This window comes from Stegostoma tigrinum, chromosome 14 (assembly GCF_030684315.1).
Source record: "Stegostoma tigrinum isolate sSteTig4 chromosome 14, sSteTig4.hap1, whole genome shotgun sequence".
Classification (NCBI taxonomy): domain Eukaryota; kingdom Metazoa; phylum Chordata; class Chondrichthyes; order Orectolobiformes; family Stegostomatidae; genus Stegostoma; species Stegostoma tigrinum.
The window spans coordinates 66,087,088-66,109,974 of record NC_081367.1 but is presented as its reverse complement, the minus strand read 5'-3'; the positions used below and the strand labels follow the sequence as shown (position 1 = coordinate 66,109,974).

General features: G+C 42.3%; 2 protein-coding genes across 5 annotated transcripts in view; one reads left to right on the top strand and one right to left on the bottom strand.

The window, feature by feature from the left end:
* Positions 1-22,887, top strand: part of LOC125457561 (mediator of RNA polymerase II transcription subunit 12-like protein) — a 568,603-nt gene that overhangs the window by 277,682 nt on the left and 268,034 nt on the right. The window lies entirely within an intron of this gene.
* LOC125457695 (P2Y purinoceptor 14) lies at positions 6,694-12,009 on the bottom strand. The gene is made up of 2 exons (XM_048542262.2): positions 11,899-12,009; positions 6,694-7,685 (listed from the first exon to the last, which is right to left on the bottom strand). The coding sequence occupies exon 2, from the start codon at positions 7,681-7,683 to the stop codon at positions 6,694-6,696; it is 990 nt and encodes a 329-aa protein (XP_048398219.2). The 5' UTR covers positions 7,684-7,685; positions 11,899-12,009.

Sequence of the window (22,887 nt, the reverse complement as noted above, 5' to 3'; positions counted from 1 at the left end):
TCACTGGAGTGTAGGTAGTTGAGAGTTGACCGTGATAGAGATTTATAAAATCCTGAGGGATGTGGATAGGGTGAATGGCAGGTGCCTTTTCCCTAAGGTTGGGGATTTTAACACTAAGGGGCATATTTTAAGATGAGAGAAGAAAGATTTATAAAAGACATGAGCAGCAAATTTTTTTTACACAGAGGGTGGTTTGTATGTGAAATGAACTACCAAAAGAAGTTTTGGATGCAGGTACAGAATAAATACATTAATAAGAGCTGTTTGGATGGATGTGGGCCAAGTGCAGGCAGGTGGAACTAGTTTAGTTGTGAATAATGGTCAGCATGGACTGGTTGCCCAAAGGGTTTGTTTTGTGCTGTATGACCATATGACTCTGTAACCAGGAACAAGAATAGGCAATTACCCCTCAAGCTTGCCACCCGCCCATTCCCCCCACCAAATTCGGTACGATTGTGGCTGATATGATTCTAACCTCAGTTCAACATCCCAACGCATCCCTGATAATCTTTCATTGCTTTGGTAATCAAAAATCTATCTATCTCTGTCTTAAAAATGCCTTTTGAGGAAGGGCATTGCAAAGATTCTCAAACCTCTGAGAGGAAATTGATTTAATGAGAAACACCTCCTTTCTGAACTATAACTCTGAGCTCTAGATTATCCCATGAGAGGAAACATTCTTTCCACATCAATCCAGTCCAGTGCTCACAGGATCTACTATGTTTCAAGTAATCCACCTCAGACTCTTTTAAACTCCAGGAGATCCGGTCCTAAACTGTCTAATCTTTCCTTACAAGGCAGTCTGCTCGTTCCAGATATTAGTCTAGTAAAACTTCTCTGAACGACTTGCAATGCAGACCGTCCTTCCATAAGAGATGAAGAAGTCTAGGCCCGAAACGTCAGCTTTTGTGCTCCTAAGATGCTGTTTGGCCTGTTGTGTTCATCCAGCTTCACACCTTGTTATCATCCTTCCATAAGTACAATGACTAATACTGTACACAGTCCTCTAGATGCAATCTGACCAATGCGCTGTATAAACTGAAGGATAATCTCTCAAGTCTTCCATTCAGTTCCCCTCTCAATAAAACAACAGTCTATTAGCTTTCCTGATTACTTGCTGAAGCTTTATACAAGCTCCCTCACTTAACCCATATGTGACTCTTTTGAGGGGTGATTCTTAGGTCTTCACAGCATATTTTTCTAGTTAGCTTTGTGTCCTCAGCAAAATTAGCTACCTTCTATAGCTTGATTGACATCATTTGTATAAATAGTATAGAGTTGAGGCCCCACTGACTCCTGTGCACAACACCTCATGATATTCTGCCAGCCTGACAAAGACCCGAAGACCCTGAGGAAGGGTCACCAGACTCGAAATGTTAACTCTGATTTTTGTTTTCTCTTCACAGGTGCTGTCAGACCTGCTGAACTTTTCCAGCACCTTCTGTTTTAGTTCCCATTTATTCCTATTGTCTGCTTCTGCTAACCAACCAATCATCTATCCACTCTAATCTGTTATCCTCCTACAGCATGAGCTTTTATTTTCCACAATAACCTTTGATGTAGCTCCTTATCAAATATCTGACGGAAATCTAAATATGATATGTTTACTGGCTCTCTCTTATCTACATCACAAGTTACTGCTTCAAAGAACTCAAAATAAATTAATTAAACTTAATTTTCCTTTGACAAAACTAGGTTGATTCTATCTTATTACCTTGAACATGGCCATGTGACCTGCTATGTCAACTTTAGTAGCATCTAACGTTTTCCCTGTGATAAAAATTAGGCTATTTGATCTTTGACTTCCTGCTTTCTCCCTCCCTCCATTCTTGAATAAAGGAGTTACATTAGCTATTTTCTAAATGAAAGGAATCCTCCCTGAATCATGAGAATTTTTGAAATGTAACACCAAAGCATCATCTATTTCACGTGCTAATTCTTTTAATACCCTGTGTGACAAGCTTCTCGTCATGAGTCAGAACGTGGAAACTTGTCAACTTGCAGTTCCAACAGTTTCCTCAGTACTACTTTCCTAATAATTGTAACTCCTTCCCTTTCAATTCATAAATTTGGAGCAGAATGCTACTTGTATGCTCTCTAGTGAAAACTGATACAAAATACTGATACAATTGTCAATTCATGTGCCATCTCCTTATCCTCTGATACTAATCCCCTTGATTCTCTCTCTGAAGGACCAGCATTTACTTACTTAACATGTGGCCAATCTGGTTTCTAAGTTGAAGGGCTACTCCTTTAGTGCTCAGTGCCCACGGTAATATTGTAGTCCTTACTCATTGGCCAATGCTTTCTTTGGATTAAAGAACATTGAACATTACAGCACAGCATAGCACAGGTCCTTTGGCCTACGATGTGCCAACCTATAACACTACTTTCAGATCAAACTACCCTGCGTACCCTACATTTTACTATCATCCATGTGCTTGTCCAAGAGTTGCTTCAATGTACCTAATGTATCTGACTCTACTACGACTCCTGGCAGCACATTCCACGCACCCACCACACTCTATGTAAAGAAACTACCTCTGACACGTCCCCTATGCCTTCCTTCAGTCACCTTAAAACTAAGCCCCCTGTAGTAGTCATTTCCACCCTGAGAAAAGGTCTCTGACTATCTACTCTATCTATGCTTCATCATCTTGTACATCTCTATCAAATTACCTCTCATCCTTCACTCCAATGAAAAAAGCTCCAGCTCCCTCAATCTTTCCTCATAAGACATGCCTTCCAGTCTAGGCAGCATCCTGGTAAATCTCCTTTGCAATCTTTCTTGAGCTTTCTCATCCTTCCTATAATGAGGTGACCAGAACTGAACACAATACTCCAAGTCTGGTCTAACCAGAGTTTTATTGCGCTGCAGCATAATCTTGCAGCTCTTAAATTCAATTCCCATTGAGGTTGAAAAAGCATGGTGTCAAGATGCTTTGCAGATGTAGAATTTCCAGTGGGGTGCTAATTAATTCTTGGGGATGTTACTCTTAAAGAAAAACATAAGAATTGGAGTATTACTTATGGATTTCTTAATACTATTTTTAAGTCTAGTCATTGAAATTTGTCTCTGAGGCTGAGTAACAGTGCCTTTCACACCCTATGTTCTGTAACAGCCAATAAAATACTTCTGTGATATAGCCACTGTTACATTGCAGGGAATGCAACAGTCAGTTTATGCACAGTAATCTTCCACATTGTATAAATGGGCAGATAATCTGTTTTTAGTGATATTGACTAAAAGATAAATTACTGTAAAAAGAGATTTTTTTGAATGCTGTTTTTCTTGTGTCTCATCTGGACAATTTGCAAGATTACCAAAATAAAAGGGAATAACAAGTTTCTACTCCTATAAGAAGTGTGCTAACTGGTTGGCTACAGTGCGCTGATTTGGCTGATGTGTTCTAGCAGAATGTAGCAGTTAGATGATGACTTGGCAGTTAACTCCCAAGTTTTGGTTAAATTTAGTCAGGCTGAGTCTGATTGATCAAGGCCTTTCTCTGAGAAATAAACGAGAAAATACATATTTTGTTCAGTTGTTACAGGCAGTGTGTAGGTACACAATGTGGGCAAGACAGAAGCTTGGAGAAAGTCTTAGTCTTATTTTCAGCAATACTCAAATTCTGTGTGCTATCTCAAAAAAAGTAATATTGGCTCAGGGGTGTTGTCAATAAAGTCCTGTGTTCAAAAAAAAGGCCAAGAAGACAGAGCGGATCTTGGTTTAACATCTCACCCATGAAGGTGGTAACTTTAAAAGACAGTATACCTTCAGTATTTCTCCTGGGTTTTGTGATTCCACAGGCCTTTGAATTGAGCTCTCAATGCACTAACATTTATTTCGGGTGAACATAGAACATAGAACATTACAGCACAGTACAGGCCCTTCAGCCCTCGATGTTGTGCCGACCTGTCATACCGATCTGAAGCCCATCTAACCTACACTATTCCATGTACGTCCAAATTACTGTTAACTGAGTCGCGGCTGTTGGGTCAGCAACGGGAGCACCCAAGAAAGATAAAGGAAGTAACAATGCTTCAGTTAAGGTTGTATTGTCTTCCAGTTTTGTGTAAGTAGAAAAGGGACTCGTAACAAGACAAGATAATTTAATCAATACAGGCAATAAAAGATCCTGAGTGAAGACACTGTGAGGCTTATCATACGTAGGTTGGTTGTGAACAAGATGAAAGCTATTAGAGATTTAAATTGTGAGGTGGGGCAAATATCATAATTGCTACCTGCTATCAGTGACCGGCTTTTTTTAAATTCTTCATTCGTGAGCTGTGGATGGGCCTGCAATCCCACCACAGGAATCAATCTCAGATAATTCTCACTGAGATCCAGAATTTTCTGATTCTTGTACTTAGCAAGTTACACTGAAACATGCACCAATCCTGTCATAGCGAATCACGCTAATATTTCCTGAGAGTGTCCTTATTGAGAGCTGAGGTCTAAAAATAAGGGTCAAACTTTTAAAATAATCTTAACAGGCACTTGAGTAAAGCAGCCAACCTGTTCCTTATTCCTATTTCCGATTCCTGATGAAAGTTGAAGTTTGAAATAATCATTTATTCACATGAAACAGTGGGTGTTTCAGCACTTGTTTAATACAAATTATTTTAACAGAATTAAGAGACATTCAAAGATCAAAACAATATGTTTTCACGTATATTAGCAATAGCCTAAACACACTTGGAAGACTTCTCTGAGTAACATTGGAATTCTGCTTGTGATTGACTCCGACCTGACCGCATTTTAATGACAGGAACAAAAACAAAGCTGCTGGAAAAATTCAGCAGGTCTGACAGCATCTGCGGAGGAGAAAACAGAGTTAACGTTTCGGGTCCGTGACCCTTCAGTTCTGAAGAAGGGTGCAGTCGTGACAGGTTCAAAGGCCTCCTAATGGACTGTAAAGGTTCTGTGATTCCTCATTTAATCATGAGGAAATTGGGTTAGAATTTAAAGGAAATAAACGTGCAGAGCAATGGGGATGGAGCAGCGAAGATGAATAGTTCCACAATAAATGGCATGAACTTGACGGGCACTGTGTGCCATGAATGGGATCCTATCAATGATCTGCCTACCTGGGCAGTGGGATCTTTCTGTTGTCGCATTCATTTTAAGTAGTAATTATCATTCTGTGGCCTTGGCTAAGTTTTATTATCTGCCACCAGATTAGTATGCATTTTTTCCACTCCTCCTCCTCCTCCTTGTATGTGCCACCCATTGATTGCTGGGAAAACGTTACATGCAAATTTCTGAATGCAATGTAGGAAAGGGGGATTATTGAGCTGTTGCTTTTGCAATTCAAGATATTTCAAAGCCCGCTGTGTACTTTGAAACTGCAGATGCTGTTACGTTGTGGGAAAACCTAACCCCAGTTTGCACAGAGAAGATCCCACAATCAGCAAGGTGATCAATAACCAGTTAACTTATTTTCAGTGAATTTACTTGAGGGATAAATGTTTGCAAGGTAGGGGAAGAAATACCATGCTCCTCTTCCAAAATATTATGGAATTATTTGTATGCTCTTTAGGTCTTGCCTAAATGTAGAATAATAGAGTGGTTACAGAACAGAAAGGGTATTTTGTCTGTAACAAAAACAAAGTGACTGGAAAAGCTCAGCAGGTCTGGCAGCATCTGTGAAGGTAAAAACAGAGTTAATGCTTTGGGTCCGGTGATCCTTCCTCAGAGTTACTTTTTCTTTCACAGATGCTGCCAGACCTGCTGAGCTTTTCCAGCAGCTCTGTTTTAGTTCCTGATTCACAGCATCCACCGTTCTGTCGGTTTTTATTTTGTCTGTAACAGTCTCTGAAAGAGCAGTTTGCTCAGAGATACCTTTGTTTTTCCTTTCGTCTAGCAATCTTTAGCTGAGTCCCTGAAAGATGGTACCTCCCAATAGTGGAACAGTCCGTCAGGACTGCTTTGTTCACGTGCACAAACCTCTGAAATGGGACTTGAACAGACAACCACTGACTCAGACTGAAATGCTGTGAGCAGATTAAAAGCTGATGCTTAGCAGGTGAATGATCACTGCACTCTCCTTCCATTTTAAAAGGCCTCTAGGTGAAGCAGTTGTATGTAGCACCGTGTGACGGCCAGAAACTGGTAACTTAGCCCATTTGAAGAATGTATGCGCTTTTTGAACGAGGTTGTAAACCATTTAATTGTGTCTTCATATACTTTCAGCTCTAAGAGTGAGAGAATAAATGATTTGGGTTTTGTGAAGGTGAGGTACTGGCACACTTTTGGGTTGGGAGCTAGAAAATTTCTGAGAGATGTATGATCCTTCTGCATCAGAGATTGTTTCATTTTTCAACTTGGAAAGCTCATAGTGAGTTTTGAGAAGATTTGTAGCTCAGGTTGAGGTTCTGGATGTGAGTTTGCTCGCTGAGCTGGAAGGTTAGTTTTCAGACGTTTCGTCACCATTCTAGGTAACATCATCGGTGAGCCTCTGACGAAGGAGGCTTCGTCGGAGGCTCACTGACGATGTTACCTAGAATGGTGATGAAACGTCTGAAAACTAACCTTCCAGCTCAGCGAGCAAACTCACATCCTGGAAAGCTCATGGTTGCATTTGTAAGGTACCCGGCCATAAAACGCTTCCTTGAAGAAGTGAATGGGTTTGTCATTGTGTTTGACAGCTCAGGAATTGGGTTTTGTTGGGACTGGGTGATCAAATGAGTAGTTTAATAGTTGGTAGAATTCTGCTTCTCACATTGGATAAAATCATTCTGAGGCTTCTTTCTGTTCTTTCTAAGCAGTACCTTCAAGAATGACTTGCATAGCAGGAAGTAGATGACTGGATCGAGACAAACGTTAAATGCACACAGCAGCTGTGATGCCTCCTTTGCATAATGCAGCCCACTGAATGTTGTACAATTTATTTTGTTCTTTCGACCCTGATCATAAGGCAGCCTGATAATTTGATAAGGCACAAAGCAGACTACGAAGACCACCATGATGCTGAATATGTTACGATTTGCTCTCTTTTTCACATAGTTGGACTCCTTTTGCAGGTTCCGATCGGACCAGTATAGTTTCTTTAAGATGGCTGAATAGCAGATAATGAGGAGCACAAAGGTGATCCAGAAAATAACGTGGCATTTTAAAATGATGAAATGATGCCAGGCTTTACCTAGCTCGCTTTTCAATCTGTAACACTGTGTGGCAGTATCCTTTGTGGGGGTTTTGTTTGTCAGAAGGACGTTTGGCAGTGCAAAGGCTATCATAAAGAGCCAGCAACCCACACTGACAAACTTGGCGAATGTGACCTTCTGCACGGTCAGATTTCTCATGGGCCGCACTATCTTCAGGTACCTGTCGAAACTGATGAGGCCGAGGAAGATGATGCTCAGGTACATGCTGTTGTAGAAGATGACCAGAGTGTAACGACACACAATAGCCTGCAACTGCCAGGGCCCAAGGTGCGAGTCAGAGAGGATTTTGAAAGGAACTGTCATGACCATTATCAGATCGGTGGTGACAATGTTCTTGAGATAAACAACAAAGCTGGAGTGACTTGGAATATGACAGAAGATCCAGGCAGCCAGTGCATTCAGCAGTAACCCTCCAACAAAAACAAAGAAATACAAAACTGGAAGGACCTCCCTTGCCACTGTTGGGTTCTGCAAGTCTTTGCAGTTGGTGCCATTATGGACATCTGTACTCTTGTTCATTTCTGTGTTTTTCAAGGAGAAAACAGTAGGTTAATACTTTTGTCAAGTGGGATTACATAGGATACACAGCACAGAAACAGGATAATAAAGTGTGATGCTGGATGAACGCAGCAGGCCAAGCAGCATCTCAGGAGCTCAAAAGCTGATGTTTCGGGCCTAGACCCTTCATCCAGGAGGGGGATGGGGAGAGGGTTCTGGAATAAATAGGGAGAGAGGGGGAGGCGGACCGAAGGTGGAGAGGAGAGTATAGGTGGGGAGGTAGGGAGGGAATAGGTCAGTCCAGGGAAGATGGACAGGTCAAGGAGGTGGGATAAAGTTAGTAGGTAAGAAATGGAGGTGCGGCTTGGTGTGGGAGGAAGGTATGGGTAAGAGGAAGAACAGGTTAGGGAGGCAGAGACAGGCGGGACTGGTTTTGGGATGCAGTGGGGGGAGGGGAAGAGCTGGGCTGGTTGTGTGGTGCAGTGGGGGGGAGGGGACGAGCTGGGCTGGTTTTGGGATGCAGTAGGGGAAGGGGAGATTTTGAAGCTGGTGAAGTCTACATTGATACAATTGGGCTGCAGGGTTCCCAAGCGGAATATGAGTTGCTGTTCCTGCAACCTTCGCGTGGCATCATTGTGGCACTGCAGGAGGCCCATGATGGACATGTCGTCTGAGGAATGGGAGGGGGAGTTGAAATGGTTCGCGACTGGGAGGTGCAGTTGTTTATTGCGAATGGAGCGGAGGTGTTCTGCAAAGTGGTCGCCAAGCCGCACCTCCATTTCCTACCTACTAACCTCATCCCACCTCCTTGACCTGTCCATCTTCCCCGGACTGACCTATCCCCTCCCTACCACCCCACCTATACTCTCCTCTCCACCTATCTTCTTTGCTCTCCATCTTCGGTCCGTCTCCCCCTCTTTCCTTATTTATTCGAGAACCCTCACCCCATCCCCCTCTGAAGGGACTAGGCCCGAAACGTCAGCTTTTGTGCTCCTGAGATGCTTGGCCTGCTGCGTTCATCCAGCTCCACACTTTGTTATCTTGGATTCTCCAGCATCTGCAGTTCCCATTATCACCGAAACAGGATATTTGACCATGTGTTTATGCTGGTGATAGTGCTTAACTTCTTCCCATGTTTTCTCTTCTAAATTTACTATTGTAACACTTCTCCCTGAAATACCTGTGTAGCCTCCTCCCAAGGATATCTGAAATATTCACCTTGGCCATTCTATTCAAAGTGAGTCCCACATTGTTAACATTTCACAATAACTTTGAAACAATGAGGTATGATTCAGTTACCATTGTGGAGACATGGCTGAAGGCTGCCTGTGGTTGGGATCAGAATATTTTAAGGTACTTGACTTCCAACACAAGAACTCGATACGTTGCAAGCCGATTGGCACGTGCACACCCTCAGACTGCGTAGCTGAGGTGGAACATTGGCACCAACACAGGAGCGTAGAACAAACCAGATAATTTATGGTGTGGGCGATGAAGGTTGTGCAGTGGTCACAATGACCTCAATGTGTAATTAGACTTTGTAAGCCTAATGAGCACTGATATTACAGAGGGCAAACCCTGTGGATGGGGACCATTGAAATGACTTCCTGGTTTTCTCTCCGCCCATAACACCCCATTTTTATTTTGCCTCTGTCCATACATGTGTGTGGAAGTATTGGCAAGCTAAAAATGATCACCTCAGCAAACAATGGGCGCTGGGCTATTGAATTACCTTCTTAGTTTTTCCCACCAGCATAACACCAAGACATCATTTCGGGGTGTGTGTGTGTGTGTGTGTGTGTGTGTGTGTGTGTGTGTGTTGTTTCGTAAGGAGTTCTGCTAGTTAAAACACTAACCTCCTTATTTTCGGTTAACATAGAACATAACAGCACAGTACAGGCCCTTTGGCCCTCGATGTTGTGCCGATCTGTCATACCGATCTGAAGCCCATCTAACCTACACTATTCCATGTACGTCCATATGCTTATCCAACGACGACTTAAATGTACCTAAAGTTGGCGAATCTACTACCGTTGCAGGAAAAGCGTTCCATTCCCTTACTACTCTCTGAGAAAAGAAACCACCTCTGACATCTGTCCTATATCTTTCACCCCTCAATTTAAAGCTATGCCCCCTCGTGCTCACCGTCACCATCCTAGGAAAAAGGCTCTCCCTATCCACCCTATCTAACCCTCTGATTATTTTATATGTTTCAATTAAGTCACCTCTCAACCTTCTTCTCGCTAATGAAAACAGCCTCAAGTCCCTCAGCCTTTCCTCGTAAGACCTTCCCTCCATACCAGGCAACATCCTAGTAAATCTCCTCTGCACCCTTCCCAAAGTTATCAGTTTTTAAACTGTGGTGAGAATCTATTTGTAATAATATAATATACGGGAGGCAGTGGCCTAGTGGTATTATCACCGGACTGTTAATGCACAGATCCAGACCATGTTTGGAGGAGCTGGATTCAAATCCTGCCACAGCAGATAGATAAATTCAATTAAAACAATTTGGAATTATGAGTTTAATGATGACCCTGCTGAACATTGTCAATAGTAACAAAAAAAATCTGGTTCACTATTATCCTTCAGAGACCGAAGCAGCCATCCTGGCCTGACCTGGCCTACATTTGACTGCAGCCCCACAGAAACGTGGTTGACAATTAATTACCTTCTGGACAATTAGGAATGGGCAATAAATTCTGGCCTAGTCAGTGGTGCCTTCATCCCATGAATGAATTAAAATAACCAGTTCTTGTTAAGTAGAGAAATCTGGTCACCTTTAGGCCTAAAAAGATGGGTAAATTAGGGAATTTTATAACTTTGGTAAAATCTTTACATTTTGTAATAATACTGGGGATAGTGGGACATGATTGCCAATATGCTAACACAGAGGTGCATGACAGTAGCTGTGTAATTTGAGGGGGGAAAAGATGACTGTGAATCTATGTTCGAAAATGCTCTACAGCTGAGTTTTCTTTCTTCACTCGTATCTGAAGGCAGCTTTTTTGTTTATCTTCACTCGTGTTACAGTGGTTAGATTAGATTAGATTAGATTCCCTACAGTGTGGAAACAGGCCCTTCGGCCCAACAAGTCCACACTGCTCCTTGAAGCATCCCACCCAGACCCATCCCCCTATAACCCACACACCCCTGAACACTACGGGCAATTTAGCATGACCAATCCACCTAGCCTGCCAACAATTTATGTATTTTGGAGAGAGGGTTTCTGCTTAAGTATGTGTGCTGAAACTGTTAAATGTTTGTGCATGGTGTTGTGTACACTTTTGCATCTTTGGGCTTGCTTAGGGAGAACATTGGAGCCAGCATTGGTCACAGACTGTACTGCATTTTCCAATGGTTTTTCTTTCCCCTGTTGTTACTCGCAGTATGTTATCTAGTTCCTTGCCTACTTCTCCGAAGCTGTATCTTGTCCGCTCGCTCTCTTTTTCCTCCCGTCCCCCACCATTCTCCTAAAGTCCCTTAAAAGTTGCTGTAACATTGCATCACATAAGAACCAATAACTCTGTGTGGGCTGGGGATTGTGCCTTAGTTACCCAATACTTCTAGCAGAAGAGTCTGAGATCCTTGTAAGAGGGACAAAGTGACAACGAGAGCTCAAAGAATGAAGGGTGCAATTATGATTCGAAAACAACATTGAATGAGAGCCTACATGTCTGCTTCATTCTTTATCCAGATTCATGTTGTGCCATGCTTTGCCTGTTAGTGAAAATGCAACACTTTATTTTCTCCGTAGCTTCAGTGAACTGACAGTTTGATTATCAGATATTGATACTTATTCATGTTAATGCTTATCCTAATCGATGCTACAGTGAAATGTGTTTCTGACTATTCAAAGACCTTATTTATTGTAAGCTCGGAATTATAGAATTATTTACTTATCTGACCCAAAATATTTAGCTGATTGCGTCAAGAATTCTGACACACTCTACGTACCAACAGACTCTGAACTTCCCTTTTAGGAGCTGACAGACCATTGTTTTTACAGCATATTTAGTGCAGTTCTCAATGTTCCCCTTGTATGTTACACTTCATTAAACATAACTTTAATCCCCATTCACTTGTCCACAGCTAGCTACTGCCATCTGTACCATTATGTATTTGCACTCTTTCTCTCTCTTTGCCATAGTCTGTGGCGAACATTACCATTCCATGAACAGAAAACTTCTAACATTTTATTAAATAGAATTGAAAGTGAACACTTAATGGGATTACCTTCAGTTTATGATTGTTTCCCAGATCCTTTCCTGATGATCCTTTCACCGAGTACTTTTTGTAAGCCAAATCTACTGGAGTTGTCTGAACACTTTGTTTGAAGATGTTGCGTTTATTTTAAGGTGCAAGCAGTGGCATTTGACCTTTGGCTCGTGAGATAGCTCTGACATGTTTGGGGAGGTTACCGTTTCCTGTTTCCTATCTATAGGATAAGCAATGATTCAACATTTTATCATTCGATTAACGGATATTGATACAAGAGCCAATGTTACTGCAGTGACAAGTGCAGGGCAAACACATGGTTTAACATCTAAGCCCAAATGTTGCTGTCTGATTTGTGCCGCTCTGCCTTGAGCTTTATGAAGGTCCCATCTCACTGTCAGCCTTGCAATTGAACTGCTGTAAATGATGTGAAAGGTTATAATTTTGAAGTGGATTTGGACTAAGACTGGAATGAAGAGATAAGTCCTATTTATTCCGGTTTAAGTACACTTTCCATGATGTAGTGAACATTAATGACTGACAAACAACGTCTTTGCCACTAAAATCAAGTGTGTAGTCTCATTCCTTCAAATTTTAATTCCTGTTGGAGATTTTAAAAATGTCATTTTACGTTCTCTCTGTCGTTTTGATTCAGTTTTTGTTTCCTGTCCTTTTTTCTTTGAAACCCTATGTGATATTGAATGCACTCACTGTAATTTATCTTTTCAGTCTTTGGCCTCTCCAACCTGGTGCAGAGCTTTGTTGAGACCACACTTGGAATGATGTGTGCAATTTTAGTCTCTTCACCTGCAAAATGGTGTCCTTGTTATGGAAGGAGTGCAGCAAAGGTTGACCAGAGTGATAAGGATGGCAGGACTGCCATATGAGGAGATGTTGAATTGATTAGAATTTATTCATTGCAGTTCATGAGAATGCGTGTGTGTGTGTGTGTGTTGGGGGCAGATCTTAAAGAGACATAGAAAATTCCGTCCGGACTAGACAGGGTGGTGCAGGAAGGATGTTCTAAATGGTGGGGAGGTCCAGAACCAGAGATCACAGTCTAAAGGTACAAGATAAATCATTTAGGACTGGGATGAGGAGAAATTTCTTCATCCAGAGAGTGATGAACCTATGGAATTTGCTAACTCAGAATGTGGTCGAGGTCAATGATTTCAAGAATGAGTCAGATATTGTGATTGGGGTTCAAGAGATTGAAGGAAGTTGGAGAAAAGCAGTAACAGGCTATCTGCAATTGCAGAGATAATGGGAACTGCAGATGCTGGAGACTCCAAGATAATAAAATGTGAGGCTGGATGAACACAGCAGGCCAAGCAGCATCTCAGGAGCACAAAAGCTGACGTTTCGGGCCTAGACCCTTCATCAGAGAGGGGGATGGGGGGAGGGAACTGGAATAAATAGGGAGAGAGGGGGAGGCGGACCGAAGATGGAGAGTAAAGAAGATAGGTGGAGAGGGTGTAGGTGGGGAGATAGGGAGGGGATAGGTCAGTCCAGGGAAGACGGACAGGTCAAGGAGGTGGGATGAGGTTAGTAGGTAGCTGGGGGTGCGGCTTGGGGTGGGAGGAAGGGATGGGTGAGAGGAAGAGCCGGTTAGGGAGGCAGAGACAGGTTGGACTGGTTTTGGGATGCAGTGGGTAGGGGGGAAGAGCTGTGCTGGTTGTGTGGTGCAGTGGGGGGAGGGGATGAACTGGGCTGGTTTAGGGATGCAGTAGGGGAAGGGGAGATTTTGAAACTGGTGAAGTCCACATTGATACCATATGGCTGCAGGGTTCCCAGGCGGAATATGAGTTGCTGTTCCTGCAACCTTCGGGTGGCATCATTGTGGCAGTGCAGGAGGCCCATGATGGACATGTCATCTAGAGAATGGGAGGGGGAGTGGAAATGGTTTGCGACTGGGAGGTGCAGTTGTTTGTTGCGAACTGAGCGGAGGTGTTCTGCAAAGCGGTCCCCAAGCCTCCGCAATTGCATTTCAGATTTTGGATGATCAACCCTGATCATAATGAAAGGTGTAACAGGCTCATCGGGTCGAATGGCCAATTCCTGCTCCTCTTGTCTATGTTTCTGATTATTTATGGAGACCCACAGACTTTTACTTTGCTCAGCCAAGCTGCTAGACTTCAGAGCTACGGAGTTTGGGCAGAGGGATAGGTCTAGGTGGGAAGCTCCTTGGATGATCAGTGTGGATTTGTTGGGCCGAATGGCCTGCTTCCACACTGTGGGGATTCTATGATTTTCTGACTAATTAAACTTTGAAATACATTTTGTTTCAATGGAGGCCGTTGGTCATCCCCATTCTGGAAATGTGGTGGAGGCAGGTTTTGTCGAGACATTTAAGATGTTGTTACGTGGGTATTTGGGTAGACATGGTTATGGGGAAAAATCAGAAGATTGGCATTATGTAATAATGTGCGTTTGGCACGATGGGCTGAATGGTCTGTTTCTGTGCTGAAATACTTCAGTGATTTAGTGACTCCTTTGGCTTTGGCGTACCATTGTCAGTCCACCTCAGCTGCACCATCAGAAATCTTTTAGAATGATCCCAAGGCACATCTTGATGTTTTATCTCTCATTCCTCAACTGGGGAATGACCAGAGGCTTAAACTGACCATTCCAAATAGTCACTGATCCTTGAATGGGTGAATCCTTTGTGGTTGTGACAAATAGTCGTGTTAGTTGCCTCACTATTGCTCTGATATAGAGAGACAGTAGTGTAGCAGAAATGTCACTGAATTAATTATCCACAGGCCAGGTAATTTTTGGGGGCAAATGTGTTCAATTCCAACCAGTAGAGATGGCAAATTCTGTTAATAAATCTGAAAATTATGATGACTCTCATGGATTATCATTAAAAACGCATCTGTCCTTCAGGGAAGGAAATCTGCAATTGTTACGTGGTCTGGCCCTAAGTGGGACTCCAGACTCTCAGCAATACGGTTAACACTTTACTGCCCTTTCTAGCAAGCCACTTGGTTTCAGGGTAATTAGGACTGAGTGACAAAAGCTGGTCTTGCCAATGATGCCCCATCTCATGAATAAAGAAAGAAACAAGTGCCAACCACTATATGGTGCAAGGGGGAATGCCACTTAGGTGAGGGGGAGGCAACGGCCTAGTGTGGTATTATTGCTGGAATGTTAATTTAGAAACCCAGATTAACATCCTGGGGAATCTGGATTTGAATCCTGCCATGGTAGATGGTGGAGAGATAATGGGAACTGCAGATGCTGGAGAATTCCAAGATAATAAAATGTGAGGCTGGATGAACACAGCAGGCCAAGCAGCATCTCAGGAGCACAAAAGCTGGTGGAGTTTGAGTTCAGTAAGTATCTGGAATTGAGAATCTAATGATGGCCATGAATCCATTGTCGATAGTTGGAAAAATCCACCTGGTTCACTAACATTCCTTAGAATGAAAGAATGAATAAAGGAAAAAAAATGAATAACTTTGTTTACTCTTTAGAATTGAGTCTTTTGTTTTGTTGTTTAGAATTCTGTAGGGTTAGGGAAGCTGAGACTTGAATATATTTAAGGTAGAGTTTGGATTTCTGATTACCAGTTGCGAGGTTATGAAGGTGGAGAGGATAAAAGGCATTGAAGCCACAGTTGCCGTGAATACTGGTTTAGGCCTGGTAGTCCGGCTCACCCTGCTCCAAGGTGTGGCCATGCTACTGTCCAGAGTGCTGCACAGCAATTGAATGTCCTCTACAAATGATGTTCCCTTGAGGATACTTAGTTGTGTGACACTCTTGAGTGACATTATTGTTTTGGAATTTTCTTCCCACTAAGAACAAAGAAAGCCAGGCCATTGAGTGTACCCAAGGTTATGTTAGATCTTTGATTATGGACGGCAGATAAGAAAGTGGAATTAAGGCGACAGATCAGCCATGACTTTATTGAATGTTGGAGCAGGCTGGAGGGGCTGAATGGCCAACTTCTGCTCGTACGTCCTAAGTTTCTATCGCCCAGACATTGGACTTGTAGTGATAACCAAGAGTGAATTGCGCACTACTACAGCTTATACTGTGACAATGCTGTCAGTTTAAGCGGTTAGTTTTATTTTTGAAGACAGGTTGTAAGGCAAAGGTATAGAGCTTTCTAGTTAAGACCACCTGAATAAACAGTTTGGGAGGCCTTGGTTTTTTTTTCCAAAAACAGCCTGAATGGGTGGGGCCAGCTCTTTCAGATCAGGATTTCTGAGTAGTGCTAGAAGCTCTTGGGCTCTCAGCCGAGTTAGTAGCTTCAGTGAATGTCTCCTGACTGTTACTTTCTTTGAATTTTCTCTTGATGCTTTCCTGCCAGGTTAGAGAACTGCATGTGAGAATCTGTGTCTGAGTTTTCCTTTTGTGTTTTGCCAAGGGGTGTGTTTATAGGATTTTACTGTATTTGAACAGTGATATAGAAATAGGTATGATATGAATTATTCTGTTAAGCTTTCCACTAGGTTTAAGACATTCTAAATTCCTCTCCCTTTGCTTGTATTTTAATCACTGTATTTAAATAATTTGTGTTTTGCTTAACATTGAGTAGTTCGACCAGTTGCATCACATCTGGGATAAACAGTTTACATTTGGTCTTTATGTAAGAAAAAGGGTTGAGGGTACCCTCTTAAAATACTCTGAAGGGTTGTGATCTAATCTGGAACAATACAGAGCATTTAAAAACAAGGAAACAGTACTCTGGCAAATAAAAGAAGTATTGTTGAAAAAAGGCATATTTTCTTGAAGGTTTTTGCCTTGCACTGAAAGACATTTTGAAGGAAAACCAATTCAAGGAGAAGATTAACATTTATATTTCTTCAGCCTCCTTCATACGGGATAAATGTTGGCAATCCCCCTGAATTGATAATCTTGTGAAATGTCCTGTTGCGTGCAAAATGCAAAGCTTTTGACAAATAGTGCCTTTGTTCAGTAATACTGAAGCTCTCAACTATAAAATGATTCCGTAAGAACAACTTCAGTAATAACTGCCCTGGCCTCCAGTCATAGTTTAATAAATTTAAAAAAAAACCTGCTTGATGGAAATACCCTCTCTTAGTTAGATCTTTTCTTCCTGGGTCCAACGGGCTTTGAAATATCTAGCGAGTTTTGAGAAGATTTGTAGCTCAGGATGAGGTTCTGGATGTGAGTTTGCTCGCTGAGCTGGAAGGTTAGTTTTCAGACGTTTGTCACCATTCTAGGTAACATCATCAGTGAGCCTCCGACGAAGCGCTGGTGTTATGTCCCGCTTTCTATTTATCTGGTTAGGTTTCCTTGGGTTGGTGATGTCATTTCCTGCATTGGTGATGTCATGTCCTGTTCTTTTTCTCAGAGGATGGTAGATTGACTTGGAGCCAATGTGTTTGTTGATGGAATTCCGGTTGGAATGCCATGCTTCTAGGAATTCTCGTGCATGCCTCTGTTTGGCTTGTCCTAGGATGGATGTGTTGTCCCAATCAAAGTGGTGTCCTTCCTTATCTGTATGTAAGGTTACGAGTGATAGTGGGTCATGTCGTTTTGTGGCTAGTTGATGTTCATGTATCCTGGTGGCTAGCTTTCTGCCAGTTTGTCCAATGTAGTGTTTGTCACAGTTCTTGCAAGGTATTTTGTAGATGACGTTCGTTTTATTTGTTGTCTATATAGGGTCTTTTAAGTTCATGAGCTGCTGTTTTAGTGTGTTGGTGGGTTTGTGGGCTACCCTGATGCCAAGGGGTCCGAGTAGTCTGGCAGTCATTTCCGAAATATCTTTGATGTAGGGGAGAGTGGTTATGGTTTCTGAGCCCGTTTTGTCTGTTTGTTTGGGTTTATTGCTGTGAAATCGGCGGACTGTGTTCATAGGGTACCCATTCTTTTTGAATACGCTGTATAGGTGATTTTCCTCTGCTCTGCATAGTTCCTCTGTGCTGCAGTGTGTGGTGGCTCGTTGGAATAATGTTCTAATGCAGCTTCGTTTGTGGGTGTTGGGATGGTTGCTCCTGTAGTTCAGTATTTGGTCCGTATGTGTTGTTTTCCTGTAGACGCTGGTTTGAAATATCATCTTGAAATGTGAAAACCAATCTGACCACAAAGTGGCTCTATTTTAAAGTAATAAATTGATTTTTAGTTGATTGTTAACTCTGTGTTAACATCCTGAGGTAATTAGAGGAGCTCTGTCAATGTAAACTCCCCCTGTGTGATCATTCTGAATGATGTTACTACATATTTCATTGAAGGGATAAGTTTGAAACAGTTTTGCAATTATCCGGCTTTTATGAAACCTTTTTAGAACATTGTTTCATGTTTCAGAAATCATTCCATTTCTGGTCAGTGGTATATAGTTGTTTCCTGTGCATTGGTCAGAATTTGGTGGCATAATTATTTTAATGAATGACTTCTCATGTTAAAAAATAAGACTTTTCAGAAAGTAGCAGCGATGTAAAGTTTGTATCACTCCTACAAGTAGATCTAGTTGATGTAAAACTGCAACAACTTGTATAACAATGTTACAATTAAGTGAGTAGGGGTCAGTTGGCTCTACTGGTTAGCTTCTCTTCATTTGACGGGAACACTTTTTTGCCTTGTTTGAAAGGGTTACACTCAAAATACCAATAGCACAGGATGGTGAAAAAGTTAGCACTTTATTTATTTAAGCCCATCTAAATACATATATTTGCACGCACAAATACACATTATAATTAGGGGAGGAAAGATTGCCAAATTGGGGTCATTTTCTAAAGAAAGTATATACAGTCTGTGGTCAATAGGACCCTAGGCCGTGTCCAACACATCTCCTGCACTTTGGCCCTCCCCATTCCCTTCCAAATCATGAATAGGGTTCCCCGGGCCTCACTCGCCATGCCACCAGTCCTGGCATCCAAAGGATCGTTAACTGACATTTTCACTACCTCCAGTGGGATGCCATGGCTGAACGCATATATTCCACCCTCCCCCTCCCCCTTCCCTTGTCCCATTCTACAGCGATTATTCTCTCTGGGACACCCAAAGCCAATCCTCCTTCACTCTCAAATGCTCCCCCATACTCCCATAGCACCTTCCCCTGTGATCACAGAAAGTGTAACACCTGCCTTATTACTTCCTCTGTCTTCACTGTCCAAGGACCCCTACGCACCTTCCAGGTGAAAGTGATTCACTGCTGCCTTGGCAAATTTTTCATTTGCCTTGATAGCTTAAAGCCCTTAGGATTCAACGTTGAACTTAACAATTTCAGAATGTGAGCACCTCCTCCTTCTGTGTTCATTGCTCACCCTCACACTGCTAGCTCCTGTTATATTTGGCCAACCTGTTTTTGAATATTCACACTTCCCATTGGCATCCTTTTCAGCATTTATCTCTCTCCCATCCTCCTGCTTCTCCTTTTTCTCCACTTTCTCTGTCTCTCGCTCTTATTCTCTTTTTCATTTTCTTTTTCTCTTTCACCTATTTGAATCACTCCTTCCCCCACCAGCAATACCCACTTATCATAAGTATCATCATTTCTCTGCCGTTTTCCGTTCTGAAGAAAGGTAATTGATCAATAACTCTGCTTTTCTCTCAGTAGAAGTTGCTAGAGTTTCTCCAACACTTGCTGTTTTTGCTTCAGATCTCCAGCACCTCCAATTCCTTTGTTTTAGTTTATTATAAAATCTGTAGTTTGGTGACTTGGTTGGCTTCAGGCTGACTCCAAAACTTTGACACTTTCGATCTGCACTCATCTCTGTGTTGGGGTGAGTCACACTTGTGGAGTGAAGCTCTTTCTTGAAAAACCTCTGTCTCCTGCACGTGGAGAGGAATAACAGCAGATAGCTTGCAAGTTGGAAGGAGAAGGAGGAGAGCGAGGAAGCTGTCTTAGCTGCTTGTCCTCTGATGTGCCAAAAGAAAAGTGCTTAAAACATACAAAAGGCTGGCTTACCATGAGACTGCTTTCTCCTTTCCAATCCCCTCTCAGTATCCCATAGTTCAACTGATTGGGTTTGATGATTCAAAGGTTATGCTCATAGAACATGAAATATGGGTTAATTTTATTTCTCTGAGATGATTGTTTTTGAGGTATTCGAGACATGCTGTCTTGAGGAGGTCGGAATGTATGATAACACAAATTCAGGAGCCATCTTGGCTGTGGGTTCAAGTCACTTTAGTCTACATTTTACAAAATCTGTTTGGAAAAGTTCAATTCTGGTTTCCAAACAGTGGATTCCAACTTGTTTTTGCCATAAAGCACATCTTAATGACAATGTTTTTTTTTGATTATGTTAAATGTAATAATATCCAAGGCACTTCCCAGGAGCTTCCTACAGCAAATGTTTGATGTCGGATCCCCGTAAGGAGAGACAAAGGCAGATATCCAAAAACATGATCCAAGAAGTGGCCTTTAAGGAAATCTCAAAGGAGAAATAAGAAGGAAAAACATGGAAAGGCTTGGGGAGGTAATTCCAGAGGCTTAGGACTTTGGGAATTAAAGGCACAGCCATCAAACTGACGGAATCTCTCCAAACTATATCGTTATTTTTCCCTTGTCGCTAAATTATTCAAAATGTCACCTTTTAAAGGTGACAAATGAAGGCCTTTCACTGTATTTTATTGTATTATTATTTGTAAAATGCACATGACAATACACCCTAAATCTAAATCCAATCAGTGCTACAGCATCTAGTATCCAGGATCTTTCAGAGTCCAAGTTTAGAAAACACTGGTTATCTTGGAGAAGTGCCAGGCTGGAGGAGATTGGAGACAAGAGAGGATCATGTTATGGAGGGATTTGAAAACCAGGATGAGAATTCTAAAATCATGATGTTTCTCATGTCAGAACTCGTGTCTGCTAGTGAACGCTGGTTGGGGGAAGGTGAAGTGAATAGGGATTGGTGCAAGTTAGAATGTGAGCAGCAAGGTCTTTTGGGTAATCAAGGCTACAGTTGATCGAAAGTACCGTACAGGAATAAATTGAACTAATACAGTCCATAGGCTTGGGGTTGAATGTTTTAGCTGTCAGTGAGTTCAGTTGAGGAGGAGGTTTGGAAATATTAGGAATTCTTTCTGTTCATTCAGGAGGTGTGGGTATGGATGCTAGACCACCATTTATTGCCTGTCTGTAATGGCCCAGAGGGCAGTTATGTGTCAGTTACGTTGCTGTGGGTCTGGGGTCACATGTAGGTCAGACCAGGTAAGGATAGCAGTTTCCTTTCCTGAGGGGTACTAGTGATCCAGATGGGTTTTTCCTGACAGTCAGCAATGGATTCAAAGTTATCTTAATTCCAGATTTGTTTTTAATCAAATTCCAATTTTATCCACTGTCATGGTGGGATTGACGATCTCTTGTGTTGTTTATTTCATTGGCAGCAAGAGCCTGTAGCACAGTATAACATTAACTGTGAAGTTTGCTGCGCTTCAAGAACAACGTTTCATAACATTTGTAGACTCGTATATCATGCAAAAAGTGGCCAATCAGCACATTGTGTCTGTACTACCAGTTCTTTGAAAAAGCTTCTCAGCTGGAATTACTCGCCTACTGTTTCCTCACAGTCCTGTCCTCCTTCCTTTTGGGTTTACATCCATTTATCATAGTCTTCGTATTATTTTATGGAATAGCTAATGTCACAGCCAATCTCCTCTTGGAGCATTGATTTCAGGAAATGTGTTGACTGCTGCACCAATGAATGTAATATTTGCCTACACATTGCACACAGAATGCTACTGCAGAAGGTTATGAAGTGTTGGTGTGGCATATCCCCACTGGAATGAAGAAGGAATCACAAAACAGATTTATGACGCCTTTGTCTCGTAAAGCACCTGTTTTTGTAACAGCGCTGGCGTGCTATCTCGGACCAGAGGAAAAAAATTGTAGAACAGGATATAGGAGGTAGACAAAAAATGTAGATTGAGTCCAAAAACAGATCAGCCGAGCTTTTACCAAATGGCAGAGCCAGCTGGAGGGGCTGAACGGCCTGCTTCTGATTGGAATTCATATTTTTCTATGCTTGTCTGAACTCTGCATCAGTCAAATAACACCTGAACGGAGGTGCAGAATTGCATAGAGCAACAGGTTGACTGAACAGCAGGATGGTTTGATTAGTCGCTCCTGGTAAATGCTTATTTGTGCTGTTGCCTTACACAGTGCTGTCACAGCTGATGTGACCCTGAGGTCTCTTGTAATTGCCGCACAGCTGCATGCCCGGAATTTCAGTTTTAATATAGATCTTCTGGAGCAGCAACTCGTGGAATGACTTGGACATGAAGAAGTAAATGATGGGGTCGAGGCATCCGTTGCAGGCTGCCAGGAATAGTGTGAACTCTCTGCCATGAAACCTGACGCTTCTGACAGTGCAGCTGAAGTTTCCGTGAACCTGACCGACAGTGAAAGACAGTCTCCATAGGTGATAAGGCACAAAGCAAATGAAAAAGACAGCAACAACCCAGGCTATATTTTGGTTTGTCTTGCAGTTTTTGTTGGCGGCTGTGTTGAATGTTTTCTTTGACTTAAGGATTTCCTTCATGATGAAGATGTAACAAACGACCAGGATGAGGAAGCCAATGAAGAATATTCCTGTGCAGATGTAGATCACTGCCTCATGCCAGTGCTTCCCAAAAGAGCTCTTGAGCGAGGTACAGTGTTTCACGTTTACTGCGGTGGCCTTTTTATTGGTTAGAATGCTGTTTGGAACCCCCAAAGCTAGTACAAGAAGCCACACTCCTGCAGAAAACACCCTTGCGTGGTTAATGTCATGCACTTTGGAGTTTCTGAATGGTTTCACAATTTTCAGGCATCTGTCCAGACTGATCAGACTAAGGAACAGTATGCTGGCATACATGCTGAGATGGAAAATCACCTCTGAGTAGCGGCACACAAACCAGGTTAGCTGCCAGGGCGCCAGGTCTGACTTGCTGAGCACTTTAAATGGATACGTGAGTGTCATTAACAAGTCTGACGCAGCCAGGTTTTTAAGGTAGAAATCAAAGCTCCGTGTTTTCTTGATCTTGAAGAATATCCAGATCGCTAGACTGTTTAGTGTGAAGCTGATGATGAAAATGATTGAGTAGAGAATT